This window comes from Eptesicus fuscus, chromosome 16 (genome assembly GCF_027574615.1).
Source record: "Eptesicus fuscus isolate TK198812 chromosome 16, DD_ASM_mEF_20220401, whole genome shotgun sequence".
Taxonomy (NCBI): domain Eukaryota; kingdom Metazoa; phylum Chordata; class Mammalia; order Chiroptera; family Vespertilionidae; genus Eptesicus; species Eptesicus fuscus.
In genome coordinates, this window is record NC_072488.1 from 60,837,581 (window position 1) to 60,853,895 (window position 16,315).

Here is a 16,315-nt window from a genome sequence, read left to right on the forward strand (position 1 = left end):
TATGCAAATTGACCGTACCTGCGCTACACCCACAAGCCACGCCCACCAGCCAATTAGGAGTGAGTATGCAAATTAATCCAATCAAGATGGCTGCGGCCATGGAACGGGCAGGAGGCTTGGGTTTCCCCGGTAATGGAGGAAGCCAAGCTTTCCTGACACCCTGCTCAGCTTAGGCCTCCACTCAAGGCTACAAAGTTTCAATTATAGAAGATAAATAAATCCCAACAAAAATGGCGGCAGACACGGAGCTGGAGAGAGCAGGAGGCTTGAGTTGCCCCCAGTGATCGAGGAAGCCAAGCTTTCCGCACACCCTGGCCAGCCGAGGCCTCCACTCAAGGCTACAAAGTTTCAATTATAGAAGATAAATAAATCCCCCCAAAAATGGCTGTATCCATGGAGCAAGCAGGAGGCTTGGCTCTGCTCCAGGCTACAAAGTTTCAATTATAGAAGATAAATAAATCCCAGATACCAGGGCCTCTGCTTGGGTCACCGGGGGATGTGTCCGGTCTGCAAACCACCACAGGCCCCTCGCCCAGGCTGCCCCACGGCCCAAGGGAACCCCCACCCTGATCTGGGACACCCTTCAGGACAAACCAGCCAGCCCCCACCCGTGCACCAGGCCTCTATCCTATCTAATAAGAGTAATATGCAAATTGACTGTCACTCGAACACACAAGATGGCTACCCCCATGTGGACACAAGATGGCCGCCACAAGATGGCCAGCAGGGGAGGGCAGTTGGGAGGGACCAGGTCTGCAAGGGAGAGCAGTTGTGGGTGATCAGGCCAGCAGGGGAGGGCAGTTAGGGGTGACCAGGCTGGCAGAGGAGGGAAGTTGGGGTTGACCGGGCCTGCAGGGAAGGGCAGTTGGGGGGGGGTCCCAGGCCTGCAGGGGCAAGCAGTTGGGAGGGACCAGGCCTGCAGGGGAGGGCAGTTGGGGGAGACCAGGCCTGCAGGGGAGGGCAGTTACGGGTGACCAGGCATGCAAGGGAGGGCAGTTAGGGGCAAACAGGCTATCAGGGGAGCAGTTAGGCATCAATCAGGCTGTCAGGGGAGTGGTTAGAGGATCAGGCTGGCAGGCATAAGTGGTTAGGGGCAATCAGGGAGGCAGGCAGGCGAGCAGTTGGGATCCAGCAGTCCTGGATTGTGAGAAGGATGTCCGACTGCCCATTTAGACCCGATCCCGGTAGGATCGGGCCTAAAAGTGCAGTTGGACATCCCTCAAGGGGTCCCAGATTGGAGAGGGTGCAGGCTGGGCTGAGGGACAGACACCCCCGTGCACGAATTTCATGCACCGGGCCTCTAGTAGATAATAAAAGCCTAATATGCTATATGTCCGGTCGTCCAGTCGGCCATTCAACCAATCAAAGCATGATATGCTAATGATATGCTAAGGCCACTTAACTGCTCGCTATGATGTGCACTGACCACCAGGGGGCAGACAGTCAACCAGTCAACCAGTTGCTATGATGTGCACTTACCACCAGGGGGCAGACGCTTCAACCAGTAGGTTAGCTTGCTGCTGGGGTCCGGCCAATCAGGACTGAGTGAGACAGGCCAGATATGTCCTGGAGCCCTCCCGCAGTCCCTCCCCAGCTGGCCAACCTCCTGTGTCCCTCCCCAGCCCTGATCGTGCACCAGTGGGGTCCCTCGGCCTAGCCTGCACCCTCTCGTAATCTGAGACCCCTTGGGGGATGTCAGAGAGTCACTTTCGGCCCGATGGCAGAACTATGGGTTGCTATGATGTGCATTGACCACCAGGGGGCAGACACTCAATGTAGGAGTTACCCCCTAGTAGTCAGTGCGCTCCCACAGGGGGAGCGCCACTCAGACCAAAGCTGGGCTCACAGCTGGCAAGTGCAGCGGTGGTGGCAGAAGCCTCTCCCACATCCGCGGCAGCACTAAGGATGTCTGACTGCTGGCTTAGGCCGGCTCCCTGCACTAAGCCAGCAGTCGGACATCCCCCGAGGGCTCCCAGACTGCCAGAGGGCGCAGGCCAGGCTGAGGGACTTTCCCACCAACCCCCAGTTCACTAATTTTGTGCACCGGGCCTCTAGTTGTGTTATAAAAGTTGTTTATACATATCCTGGATACAATTCTCTTAAAGCAGTGTTTCTCAACCTTCCTAATACTGTGACCCTTTAATACAGTTCCTCATGTTGTGGTGACCCCCGACCATAAAATTATTTTCATTGCTACTTCATAACTGTAATTTTTCTACTGTTATGAATTATAATGTAAACACCTGTGTTTTCTGATGGTCTCAGGCGACCCTGCTAGCGGTTCTCAACCTGTGGGTCATGACCCACAGGTTGAGAACCGCTGTTGTAGAGCAATAAAAATAATTTTATGGTTGGGGGTCACCACAACATGAGGAACTGTATTAAAGGGTCATGGCATTAGAAAGTTTGAGAACCACTGTCTTAACCTTTTGCACTCTGATGTCGAGATTAAAATTACTCTTTGAATGTATCAATAATTTGAAATATAAAAAAATCCAAATAAATAAGTTTGTATGAAAAGAAACTCCAGTTTTTTATTCTACTGCCGTGCTTTGTAAAATATGGGGTATTTAAAAAATTAAATACCGAGTAGAATAAAGGAATCGAGAAAAAAGCAAGCAAGTGCAAAGGGTTAAAGGATAAATGATTTGAAAATGTTTTTTCCCATTCTGTACAATGCCTTTTTACTTTATTGATATTATCTGCAACACAAAAGTTGTTTGTTTTGATGAAGTCCTTTTCATTTATTTTTTTCTTTTGTTGTTATGCTTCCTATATGTATCTAAGGTCACAAAGATTTACATACAGGCCTATAATCTACTAGAGGCCCAGTGCATGATTGAATCATGCACGTGTAGGGTCCCCTACACGCTTTTGCTTTCGATCGCAGTGGAGCTGGGTGCCTGTCCGCTGGTGCACCAGGCCTTTCGGAAGCCTCCGGCTCAGTGAAGGCTTCTGAAAGGCCTGGTGCCAGAGCGGACAGGCACCCAGCTCCCACGCTTTTGATGGTCCGCGGCGGGGCGTGAGCTCACTGCCCCAGAGGCCCCTTCTGTTCCGCAGCACAGCTATGGCACAGACGTTGAGCTCGCGCCGCCACTGGCGACGCCAGCTCAGCGTCCTGCCGGCCCAATTGGCTACCCCGGCCACCCCGAGTCCCACCCACTGTGCCTCCCTCTGGCCCAATCGTGGGTGTAGCGGAGTGATGGTAATTTACATATTACCATTTTATTAGGTAGGATTTTAAGTTAATATTTGCATGAGGTATGTGATAGGAATTCAACTTAATTCTTTTCCATGTAGATGTTCAGTTGTCTCAATACCATTTGTTGGAAAAACTCTTCTTTCCCCATTAAATTGTATTGGCACCAATTTTTTGAAAATCATTTATCCACAAATATAAGAGTTTATTTCTGGACTCTCAATTCTGTTCCATTGACCAATATGTCTTTCCTTATGTTAGTACTACACTGTCTTGATTGCTGTAATTTTGTAGTGAGTTTTGAAATTGGGAATTGTTAGTCCTCTAACTTTGTTCTTCTTTTTCAAGGTTGTTTTGGCTATTCTAAGTCTCTTGCACTCCACATTAACTTTATATCATTTTGTCAATTTCTATAAAGAAGCCAGCTGAGATTCTGATAAGCATTGTATTGATTTTTTTAAATCAATTTGAGTTAGTATTGCCATTTTAACAATGTTAATTTAAGTCTCCTGATGAATGAATATAGGTTTTTTTTCTATTTATTTAGGTCTTCTTTAATTTCTTTTAACGATTTTCTGTCTTATAAAGTATACATTTTTCACTTCTTTATTAAATTTATTATTAAGTATTTTATCCTCTCTTGACACTATCCTTTTGGATGTAATATCATTTGATGTATTTGTTTCCTTATTTCCATTTTTGAATTATTCATCACTCATATAAAAATATAATTGATTATTGTATATTAATCTTATATCCTGCAAACTTGATAAATGTATTTATTAGTTTGAATAGTTTTTAAGTAGATGCTAGGATTTTCTATATGTAAGATCATCATCTGTAAATAGAGATAGTTTTACTTTGTACCAATCTGGATGCCTTTTGTTTCTTTCTCTAGCCTTATTTCTCAGGGTAGAACTTCCAGTACAATATTGACTACAAGAGGTGAGGAGAGCATATTTGCTGTGTTACTGACAAGAACAAGGAAAAACATTCACTCTGTTACCATTAAGTATATGTCAATTGTGGGGTTTTTTTGCAGATGCTCTTTATCAAGTTAAATTTTCTTCTATTCCTAGATTATAGGACAACATGAAATGTAATAGCATCTGCATCATAGGGATACCAGACAGAGAAGGAAGAGAGCAAGTGATCAATAACTTATTCAAAGAAACAATGACAAAAACTTCCCTAACTGGAGAGGAAAAAGACACACAAGTCCAGGAAGTACAGAGAGTCCCAAACAATATAGAGCCAAAGAAACCCACACCAAGACACATCCTAATTAAAATGGCTAAAGTGAAAGACAAAGAGAGAATATTAAAAGCTGCATTAGCCTGACCTATTAACAACTATTAGGATAGCTATTATTAAAAAAAAACCCACACAAACAAAACTACAAATAACAAATGTTTCAATTATTACATGTATTATTTTCCCAATTTGAAAACACCAAGTAAAAAGTATTTTTAAAGAAAAAATTAAGGACATATTATTTGAATTGTTATCTATGAGTTACTTTCATCACTAAAATGTTCTTGCTGAAATTAAAAAAAAAACAATTAAAGGAAGAGTCTGACATACTGGCATATACTTCACTCATAAAATATAAACAGTGAATTATTAAAGAAACCAGCTAGCTACATGATTCTCAAATGCAACATATTCTCCTAACAAACAGTAGACTAATAAAACTAAAATTTCAATAGGATTTGAAAATAATAGAAATGTACACATGACCAAAATTTGTTAATTCTTCAGTTACACTATGCAACTTGATACATATACTTTAGGATCGGAGTTCCGTCTCTCTCTCCTTGAGAATAGGGGCCTGTATCTTTTGAACATTATAGTCACAGTGGCAAGCACAATGTCAGGCACATGGTAGATATAATCAATCAAATTACAGTTTAAAAGAACCCAATTCGTAAATAAATTTAGCTTAACAGAATGTCATTATAGTTATAATTTAGCTGGATAGACCTCAACCTCGTGGGATTTTTTTGTTGATTTTTTACCTCGAGGTTCTTTACTGATTGGTATGTAAAGATGTTTTATAATTCTTCTAGCCAAAAGTAAACATAAATTAAACACTCAGAGGAAGAGTTATGTTACTTACTTGAATTGTTGGAATATAGCTGTCAAGTTAATCTCTGGGACTTAAAAAAGAAATCTAAAGGTGAAAGACAGGCTTGGTGTAATATTAAAAATAAAACTTTTTTCTAATCCTATAGTAATTTTATATACTAGAAATATGAAAAAATAAAACATTTTAAATGCATTACATACCATTTCAATTTCTTGATCTTTAGCAATCAGCTGCCTGTTAAGAAGTTCTTTGCTTGAGTCAAGTTTAATACAAAGTTCCCTTGTGGAAGACAAGTCTGCAAGGGCAGACACCTTTTCAAACTGAACCTTCTGAAGCTCCTCTTCCATCTTCACAAGAGATTTATGCAACGCACAAATCTGGGCCTTATAAGACCTTTCTGCATTCAAGTGCTACAAAGACAAAATTATTATTATAGTTTTTAACTTGAAAAAAAAAAAACTACAACATAGAGCACTAAATGGGGCAAATCTTTTAACGATAGTATACTTACATTATAAGGAACTTTAGATGCTATAGGTAGTAATATATTTACAAAATACTATGACACATACATTTGGGTTTCAAGTTTCTATACATAAAGCCCATGAGTAAGGTGGTCAACATATTTGGAAAACAACTTTTCCCACTTAAAAGTCTCAGCCCCAAAGCTGTTTGAGATATATACATGTTTGGTCTATAGTTCTGTCTGTTTGCCACAGTTTCTATTATTCTAGAATATAAATACTATTGTTGTCTTTAACAACAAAGTGACGAATGAAACAGTCACTAATTTACTCATAATACTCATTTTCCAAATCTTAAAATATCTATACTAATAAAAGGGTAATATGCTAATTAGACCAGACATCTTCTGGACAACCTTCTGGACGAAGTTGCAGCGCATGGGGACTGAGGCAGAGCACGAATTTTGTGCATTGGGCCTCTATATGTTGATATTGATCATCCTATATAATAAAAGCGTATTATGCAAATTGCCCCCTCCATCAGGAGTTCATCTGGGAGCTCAACCAGGGGGTGGGGCTGGCCGGGGAGAAAGGAAGGAGGCCCCAGCTGGCAGCTGGCAGCCACTAGGGACCCTACTAGTGCATGAATTTCATACACTGGGCCTCTAGTAATATAATAAAATGAGGACTGATAACTCTCTAGCACTTACTAATACCTAAGGGAAGAAGACTCTGGGCAAGTATAAATTAATAATAAATCCACATTATGAGAAATAAGAGCATGTTTTAAAAATGGTATTCAAGTTATATAAATGGGATTCAAGTTATATAAATGCTTTCAAACATTCAAGATAATCCCTTCTTTTTTTTTCAGAAAAAAAAAAGTCTTAAGTACACTACCACCTACAGAAAAGCATTTGCTATTATGTGAAGATAACAGAACTGAGAGGCAAATAAAGACACTTTTCTACTTTTACAACTCCTTTTAAAAGTACAAAGCACTAAAATATTGCTCCTGGAAAAAATTATTTGGTCACAATTTACTTCTACCTTTCTCCCTCCCTTCCTTCTCACTCACTGTATTTCTCACTCATTCTTTTTTTTTTTTTTAAGTATTATTATTTTTTAATCCTCACCAAGAATATTTTTCCATTGATTTTTAGAGGAAGTGGAAGAGAGGGAAAAAGACAGAGAAGTATCAATGTGAAAGAAACACATTGATTGGTTGCCTCCTGAGCCCTGACCAGGGTCTGGGCGGGGGAGGAGCCTGCAACCAGAATCAGTAGAAACTAGGACCCTTCGGTCTGCAGGATGATGCTCTATCCATTGAGCCAAACTGGCTAGGGCCTCACTCATTCTTTAAATCATCCTCCAGCCAATGTGCTTAAATGCATATCCAATGGTAAGCAAAATGGTCTCTGCTCTGACAAAACTTTCAGACTTTAGGGGAGTCATGCATCAGTTAAATAAACAAATGAATATATGTAATTCATAGATGAGCTTTCAAGGAAGAAAGAAAAATTCTCACATGCCCAAAACAAAGAGAAAACAAAACCAGAGCAGGAAGCAAATGAAAGCCTAAAGCAAAGAGTTGGGGGTAGAAAGAGCCACTAACAGTGATTAACTTACGTTTCAACATTCAAGCAAGGATAGGAGACAAGAATGCAGAATTAATGGAGAGTTGGAACTGAGACCTATACATAATTTGGGTAAAATCCACTTGACCTCTCAGATATAAATAAAAATGTATCTTGACCTAGTCTTTGGATACGGAAATAAATGTCTGCTGTAAGAAACTGAAATCTTAGGTCGGAGTTCACTCAATTTTGAAGTCAGACTTTACACTACCCATCCAAATTCTGAACTTCAACATAAAGTTCATCCCTTTGTAGAAGCCCACCCAAATCCCTGGTCATATAAGAGTGTATAGAAGAAACAACACCCTTTTTAAAGAGATTACAGTCAAATAGTGAGAGTCAGAGCAACATAGCACATAGCAGGATCAGAGTTCTAGAACTTCCAATTATTGAACAAAATATTTTAGAAGGCATGGGAAAATGCTTTAAAGTTGTAAAGACATTAAAGAAAAATTAATAACAAGACATATGTGAAAAAGAATCAAGTAGGACTTCTAGAAAGAAAAAAAATAAATGAAAAATTAATGAATGCATCAAAGAACAGATGAATACAGTTTGAAAGGGAAGAATAAACTAGAAGACAGATTAAAGAACAGAGAGATAAACAAATGGAAACTATGATAAACTATTAATAAACATTTGGGCTAGAAGATTCAAAAAGTGTGTTTTAAAAGTTAAAGGAAACAATAGAGTAAATTTGGAGGCAGTAATAGTCAAAGAAATAACACCTGAGTATTTTCCAGATTTATAAAAGGCATGGATACTCTGACTGAAATAGTGCAACCAAACCAAGACATTCCTCCCCAAAAGAATCCATACCTAGACATATAATAGTGAGACTACACACAAAGAAAAAGAGAATACCTTGAAAGGAACCAATGACAAGATAGACTTACTAGTATAAAGAATTACAATTACAATGAAAACATCTCCATAAAATAAGAAAATTATGTTTAACACTAGAGGCCTGGTGCACGAAATTCGTGCACAAAGGGGGGGGGGTGTCCCTCAGCCCAGCCTGTACCCTCTCCAATCTGGGACCCCTCGAGGGATGTCCGACTGCCCATTTAGGCCTGATCCCACTGGTTATCCCTCTCACAATCCAGGACTGCTGGCTCCCAACTGCTTGCCTGCCTGCCTTCCTGATTGCCCCTAACCGCTTCTGCCTGCCAGCCTGATCACCCCCTAACCACTCTGCTGCCAGCCTGATTGATGCCTAATTGCTCCCCTGCTAGCCTGTTTGCCCCCAACTTCCCTCCTCTGCCGGCCTGGTCACCCCTAACTGCCCTCCCCTGCAGGGTTGATCGCCTCCAACTTCCCTCCCTTGCAGGCTGGGTGCCTCCCAACTGCCCTCTCCTGCTGGCCATCTTGTGGTGGCCATCTTGTGTCCACATGGGGCAGACATATTGTGTGTTGGAGTGGTGGTCAATCTGCATATTACTCTTTTATTAGATCGGATAGAGGCCTGCTGCAGGAGTGGGGGCCAGCTGGTTTGCCCTGAAGGGTGTCCTAGATAAGGGTGGGGGTTCCCTTGGGACATGGGGCAGCCTGAGCAAGGGGCCTGTGGTGGTTTGCAGGCCATGCCCCCTGGCGACCCAAGCGGAGGCCCTGGTATCTGGAATTTATGTACCTTCTACAATTGAAACTTTGTAGCCTGGAGTGGAGCCAAGCCTCCTGCATGCTCCACCGGCAGCCATTTCTGTTTGAGTTAATTCACCTTCTATAATTGAAACTTTGTCACCTTAAGCAGAGGCTTGAGCCCCGCCAGGGTGTGCGGAAAGCTTTGCTTTCTCCGTTACCGCAGGCAACCCTGGCCTGGTCTCTCCAGCTCTGTGGCTGCCGCCATTCTGTTTGAATTTGTTTACCTTCTATAATTGAAACTTTGTAGCTTGAGTGGAGGCTTAGGCCTGTCAAGGGCAGGCAGAAAGCTTGTTTCCCTCTGTTGCCTGGGAAACCTTGCTCTTGGTGGCTGTAGCCATCTTGGTTCAGTTTATTTGCATACTTGCCCTGATTGGCTGGTGGGCATGGCTTGGGCTGGTGGGCGTGGCTTGGGGGTAGTGGAGGTATGGTCAATTTGCATATTTGTCTATTATTAGGTAGGATTATAACGGGGGAAAATTCTGAATCTCGAATTCTATATTCAGCTAAACTAATACACATGAATGAGGGTAAAATGAAGCCATTTGCAGAAGAGACTGAGAAAATAATTTGACAGATCAAATAAAGAAAGTTTAAAGAAAGAAAACTGAACTTAGAAGGAAAAAATAGAATGTAAGAAGCAATGATGAATAAAAACTTTTGTAAATAGGTGGATGGATACAAATAAACATTGACTGAAAAAATAATAAAAATAGTAATCATTAATTTTTAAGGACATAAAAAGTATTTCTAGATGGCTGCAGAGCTACATTACAGAGCAATCAACCTGAAAAATGAATTGAAGGCTAGATGATCTGACATATTATAACCAAGGAGCACAGAAGCCACATAGAGGCCTGGTAAGAAGGGTGTATATGTGGAAAATGACAGCCCCATCACGCAGGTGTGGACAGCCCCATCATGCAGGTGTGGCCTCATCTGAGAAGCCAGAAGGTTATTGTGACTGTGGAACTACCTCCCCATAGGAGTGTAGGGTCTCAACCCCACATAGGGATTCCCAACCCAGAGCAACACAAATGGGAAGAAAAGCCTGAATAGGAATCAGTGAGGATTTAGACTGCCTGGGAGACTCAGATCACACCCTCTTAGGGAAAGAGCCCTCCTAAGGGTACGGCACCAGCCTGGGGTGTTTGCTCTAAACAGACTCCAATGGCTGGTGATGCCCTGCTATGATACTCAGGTCCTACAATGGGGTCTGCTGGTTACACCAAGCAGTGACTTTAAGAGGCCCTCTATTTTGGGGGGAGACTTTTGGAAGAGACATAGGTGAGTAAACTGTGTGAACTGGGAAAGAGGGTTGGTCTCCCTCTTCTGAGCACTAACTGGTGCCTGTCCCCTCACCTGTTGAGCTGCTCAGCCTGCCCTGCCCTGCTGGTTTGGCGGCACAGGGGAACTGGACTTTCAACCCTGTCCTGATGGGTTTGGAGCCCAAGTAGAGCTCCTGGGACTTTTGGCCCTGCTCTTCTGAGAGCAATCACATGGAGAGATCAGAGCGCCACACAGAGCTGACCTTCGGCCCCATCCTGCCAAGTTTGGTGGCACAGAGGGGCCAGGGAGCCACATTGAGCTGTGATTTTTGTACCATGTCTCCCAAGAAAATTCTGTATGGGAACTATACGTTTTGTGACAGCATGGATGAACCTGGAGATTATTATACTAAGCGAAATAAGCCAGTCAGAGAAAGACAAATACCACATGATCTCACTTATATGTGGAATCTAATAAACAAAATAAACTGATGAACAAAACAGAACCCGAGTCATGGATACATGGAAAAGACTGACATTTGTCAGAGGGGAGAAGAGTAGGGGCACTGGATGAAAGAAGGTAAGGGATTAGCCAAAGAACATGCATACATACTGATAGATAAATACAACAGTGTGGTGATGACCAGACGAAAGGGTGGGGTGGGGCCTGGCGGGAGGTGGACATATAGGAGATGGGAGGGAGATATTTGTAATAGTGTCAACAGTAAAAAATAAAATTAATAAAAGGATATTTAAAAACAGGTGAAACTAAAATAGTTATAAAAATATCATAAAAGATTGGTATGTATTTATGAGAGGGAGAATAAAAGAGAGCACACGTGCCCTAGTAAGCAGGGTGTTGTACTCAATTTTCAAATACTCCTAGAATCATATATTGCTTAAGAGGGTTGGAGAGTCTAACAACAGACTTTGTTAACTATGCATATTATAATTTTAACTGCTAGAAGAATAGATTGAGAATGTGTAACTTCAAAACCAATGAGGAAGTGGGGGTAGGAAGTGTGTAAGGAAACAAACATATAAAAGACAGATAAAAGAAAAGAAACATCAAAGGATCATGACAAGTGGAGAGTAAAAACTAAATCATTAATAGTAAACCTAAATGTGCCAGCAATTCAAACTAATACAAATAGATTAATCTTATCCTACCTAATAAAGAGGGAATATGCTAATTGACTGCCACGCCCTCAAAGATGGTGGCACCCACAGCCACAAGTGGGCAGTGCCCAGTCCCCTCAGCCCCCCAGCCACCCAGGGCCGGCCTGAGGCTCAGGCAAGCCTCAGATAGCGGCTTCCCAGCTGACACCCAAGGCACAGGCAAGCCTTGGATGGTGGCTTCCCAGCTGACCAGGGCCGCCCAAGGCTCAGGTAACCAGAGCCGACTGAGGCATGCTCTGCTAGCAGTGGCAGCAGCAGTGATGGGGGCGTTGCCTTCCCCTGATTGCCGGGTCACCTCCCGCCCCTGAGGGTTCCTGGACTGTGAGGGGGGCAGGCTGGGCTGAGGGACCCCCCTCCAGTGCATGAATTTTCATGTACTGGGCCTCTAGTTAGTTAATAGAAAAGTATTCTCAGATTGAATTTTATAAAACTCAACCAATATTATTTTTATGAGAGACAAATAGTTGAAAAGGATTTTTAAAAAGATCCTATCTAATAAAAGAGTAATACGCAAATTGACCGTACCCCCGCTACACCCACAAGCCACGCCCACCAGCCAATCAGAAATGAGTATGCAAATTAACCTAACCAAGATGGCTGCAGCCATGGAGCGTGCAGGAGGCTTGGGTTTCCAAGCTTCCCACACATCCCGGCCAGCCCAGGCCTTCGCTAAGGCTACAAAGTTTCAATTATAGAAGATAAATAAATCCCAACAAAAATGGCGGCAGACACGGAACTGGAGAGAGCAGGAGGCTTGAGTTACCCCCAGCGATGGAAGAAGCCAAGCTTCAGCAGCCCTGGCTGGCCCAGGCCTCCACTCAAGGCTACAAAGTTTCAATTATAGAAGATAAGTAAATCCCAACAAAAATGGCTGCAGCCATGGAGTGAGCAGGAGGCTTCGCTCTGCTCAAGGCTACAAAGTTTCAATTATAGAACATAAATAAATCCCAGATACCAGGGCCTCCACTTGGGATGCCAGGGGGTGTGGCCGGCCTGCAAAGCACCGCAGGCCCCTCGCCCAGGCCATCCCATGCCCCAAGGGAACCCCCACCCTGATCTGGGACACCCTTCAGGACAAACCAGCTGACCCCCACCCATGCACCAGCTGACCCCCACCCGTGCACCCGTGCATCCTATTTAATAAAAGAGTAATATGCAAATTGACCATCACTCCAACACACAAGATGGCTGCCCCCATGTGGTCAAAAATGGGCTGCCCCCATGTGGACACAAGATGGCCACCACAAGATGGCCAGCAAGGGAGGGAAGTTGGGAGGGACCAGGCCGGCAGAGGAGGGAAGTTGGGGGTGATTAGGCCTGCAGGGGAGGGCAGTTGGGAGTGACCAGGCCTGCAGGGGAGGGCAGTTAGGGGCAAACAGGCTGGCAGGAGCAGTTAGGCATCAATCAGGCTGGCAGGGGAGTGGTTAAGGGGTGATCAGGCTGGCAGGCAGAAGCAGTTAGGGGCAATCAGGAAGGCAAGCAGGCAAGCAGTTGGGAGCCAGCAGTCCTGGATTGTGAGAGGGATGTCCCAGATTAGAGAGGGTGCAGGCTGGGCTGAGGGACACACCTCCCCCCTCTCCACACATGAATTTATGCACCGGGCCTCTAGTATATATACAATGGAATATTACTCAGCCATAAAAAAGAATGAAATCTTGCCATTTCGACATGGATGGACCTAGAGGGTATTATGCTAAGTGAAATAAGACAGAGAAAACAAATACCATATGACTTCACTTACATGTGAAATCTAAAGTAAAATAAACAAACAAAACAAACTCATAGATACAGAGAAAAAATTGATGATTGCTATATGGGAGGGGCATTGAGGGAAGATGGGTGGAAAAGATGAAGGAATTAAGAAGTACAAATGCCAGTTATAAAAATAGTCACAGGGGTGTAAAGTAGAGGATGGAAAATATAGTCAATAATATTGTAATAATTATGTATAATATCAGATGGGTACTAGATTTGTTGAGATCCCTTTATAAAGCATATAAATGTCTAATCACTGTATTGCATACTTGAAACTAATATAATATTGTATGTCAAGTGTAATTAAAAAATAAATTTAAAAAATAAGCCTTAACTATTTTACATCATATACAAATATTAATTCAAAATGTATCTTAGATGTAAATATAAAAAGTGTAATATTTCTATAAGAAACAGAAGAAAACCTATGCACCTTGGTATTTGCGAAGATTTATTAGATAGGACAAAGATGTGCAAATTATGAAAGAAAACTGATAAGCTGGACTTAAAAAAATGTCAAACATGCTCTTAAAAAGAATTCATTAAGTAAATAAAAAGGCAAGCCAATGACTGGAAAAAAACATTCAAAAATACACAAAGGAACATCTAGAGCAATAAAAAAAATTCTTACAACTGAATAACAAGACCCCTAATAAAAATATGGGCCACGGATTTGGATACTTCACTAAAGGAGATATATTAGTGATCAGACATATGAAACAGAATGGGAAGCTGCTCAACATCATTAGTCATGAAGGAAATGCAAACTAAACCTACAACGTGATAACTGCGCACATCTATTAACAATACCATGTGCTGGGAAAGATGCAGAGCAACTGGAACTCTCATACAATGCAAATGGGAGTGTAAAGTGATACCACTTTACATTTGGAAAACAGTTTGTTGATTTCTTGAAAAGTTGAGAACAATTACCATATGATCCAGCAATTCAACTCCTATTTACCCAAGAAAAATAAAAACACATGTGCACACAAGGACTTATATGCTATGTTCACTCCAATTTAATTCATAATGGTCTAAAATAGAAAGAACCTGTTATAAACTGAATTGTGTCCCCTCAAAAGTCATATGTAGAAGGCTAATCCCAACTGTGACTGTATTTAGAGATAGGGCCATAAAGGAGGCAATTAGGGTTACATGAGGTCATAAGCAGGGGGTTCTAATCCAATATAACTGGTGTCCTTATGAGAAGAGAGAGAGATAGCAGGGATGCACACACAGAGAAGAATGTGGGAGGACACAGAGGTAAGGCATCCATCTGTGGACCAAGTTGAGAGGTCTCGGAAGAAACCAAACTTGTGGCACTTTGATCTTGGACTTTCTGCCTCCAGAACTATGAGAAAATAAATCTCTATTGTTTAAGCCCCCCACAGGTGGGATCCCTCGGCCTGGCCATTGATTGATCGGGGCTGATCAGGGCCATCTTGCCCAGTCCCTATTAGGGCCAATGGGGGTCAACTGGTCAGGGAGGGACCAAGGGAGAGCTCCAGGGCATGTCTAGCCCTCTCACCCAGTCCTGATCAGCCGGACCCCAGTATCAAGCTAATCTAGTGGTCAGAGAGTCTGCCCCTGGTGGTCAGTGTGCATCATAGAGACTGGTCAAGCGGTGGACCGAACATTAAGCATATTAGGCTTTTATTATATAGGATGAACTAATGAATGACTTCAAAATCATTCTGATGAGTGAGAGAAGCCAAGACACAATGAGTACTGACTGTGTGATTCCCATTTACATAAAATAATAGGGAAAGCAAATCTGCAGTTGCCTACCAGTTGGGATGGATTGATTGCAAAAAGGCTTGAGGGAATTAGGGAGAAGATAAAATGTCCTATAACTTGATTGTAGTGATGATTGTGCAAGTGTGTTCATTTGCCATAACTCATCAAATCACACTCTTAAAGTGAGTGCTTTTTATTTCTTATAAATTGTACTTCAATATAATTGACTAAAAATTAGATATACCAGTACTTTGTCAACAATAAAAAAGTAGATAGCTATATTAATATATAAAACATACTTCTAAGTAAATAGTGTTAGTTATCCAAGTGAGTCCTTACACAAATTTAGAATATTTTCATTAGAGATATATAAATACTAAACTGGTATGAAACTAATGATTGTCTCCAAAATAAAGCAAAAACCAAGAAAATCATTCAGAGAAAAACAGACAAATCACAATAATAGAGGAGGATCTTAAAACATTACTTCTACTAACTAAAAGATGAAAAATACAAACTTAGTAAGGATTTATAAGAATTGAATGACACTATTAACTAACATAATCAGATATATAAATATATAATGTATACTATATATATAATGTATACTATATATAATATATTATATATGTAATATATGATATAATACACACACATAGCTTACAATAAGTGAATACAAATATTCACCAAGCCAGTCTTCATAGACACTAAAAAATGAATATCACATAATGTATTTTATCTGATCATAAAACACAACAAAATAAAAAATAGAATAATCATCTTAGGTCCTCTGTGCATTGAAAATTTTTAAAATAACTTCAGGGATAAAAAATAAATCATAATAGAATTGGGTGATATTGAAAACTGAATGGCAATAACAGAATTACCTCAAAACTTGTGGGATATAGCCAAAGAAATATTTTGAGAGGAATTTCCAGTCTTAAATGCATATAAAAGATAAACATATGTTCAATCATGGAACGTGATCACTTTATTCTAAAATTCATTTAAGGGTTTAATAAGGGCAAAATATAGTCAATATATTTTGGGGAACATGAATCCAACCAGATATCAACACTTAACAAAACTATAGAAGCTCCAAGAGTGTATTGTTGGGAAGCAGATAGAGAAATTGACCAATGGAGCAGAATGTATGGGGACTTATTTTTATAACAAAGTAGACTTGTAATTCAGTGAAAAAAGATTGGCAGATTCACCCACAAAAATATAAAATTACCTCTCTATTTTAAGCTATATACAAAATCAATCTCAAATAAATTAAAGATCTAAATGTAAAGGGCAAATTTTCACATACTTTTAGAAAAACTTTTAAATGAAATTATAAG

At 41.4% G+C, this 16,315-nt stretch overlaps 1 protein-coding gene across 2 annotated transcripts in view; it reads right to left on the reverse strand.

Moving 5' to 3' along the window:
• The window catches only part of LOC114228060 (testis-specific gene 10 protein), a 125,567-nt gene that overhangs the window by 27,664 nt on the left and 81,588 nt on the right, over positions 1 to 16,315 (reverse strand). For both annotated transcript variants that reach the window (XM_054728460.1, XM_054728461.1), the window contains exon 15: positions 5,489 to 5,698. In XM_054728460.1, the coding sequence (XP_054584435.1) occupies positions 5,489 to 5,698 (210 nt within the window). The remainder of the gene's footprint in view (positions 1 to 5,488; positions 5,699 to 16,315) is intronic.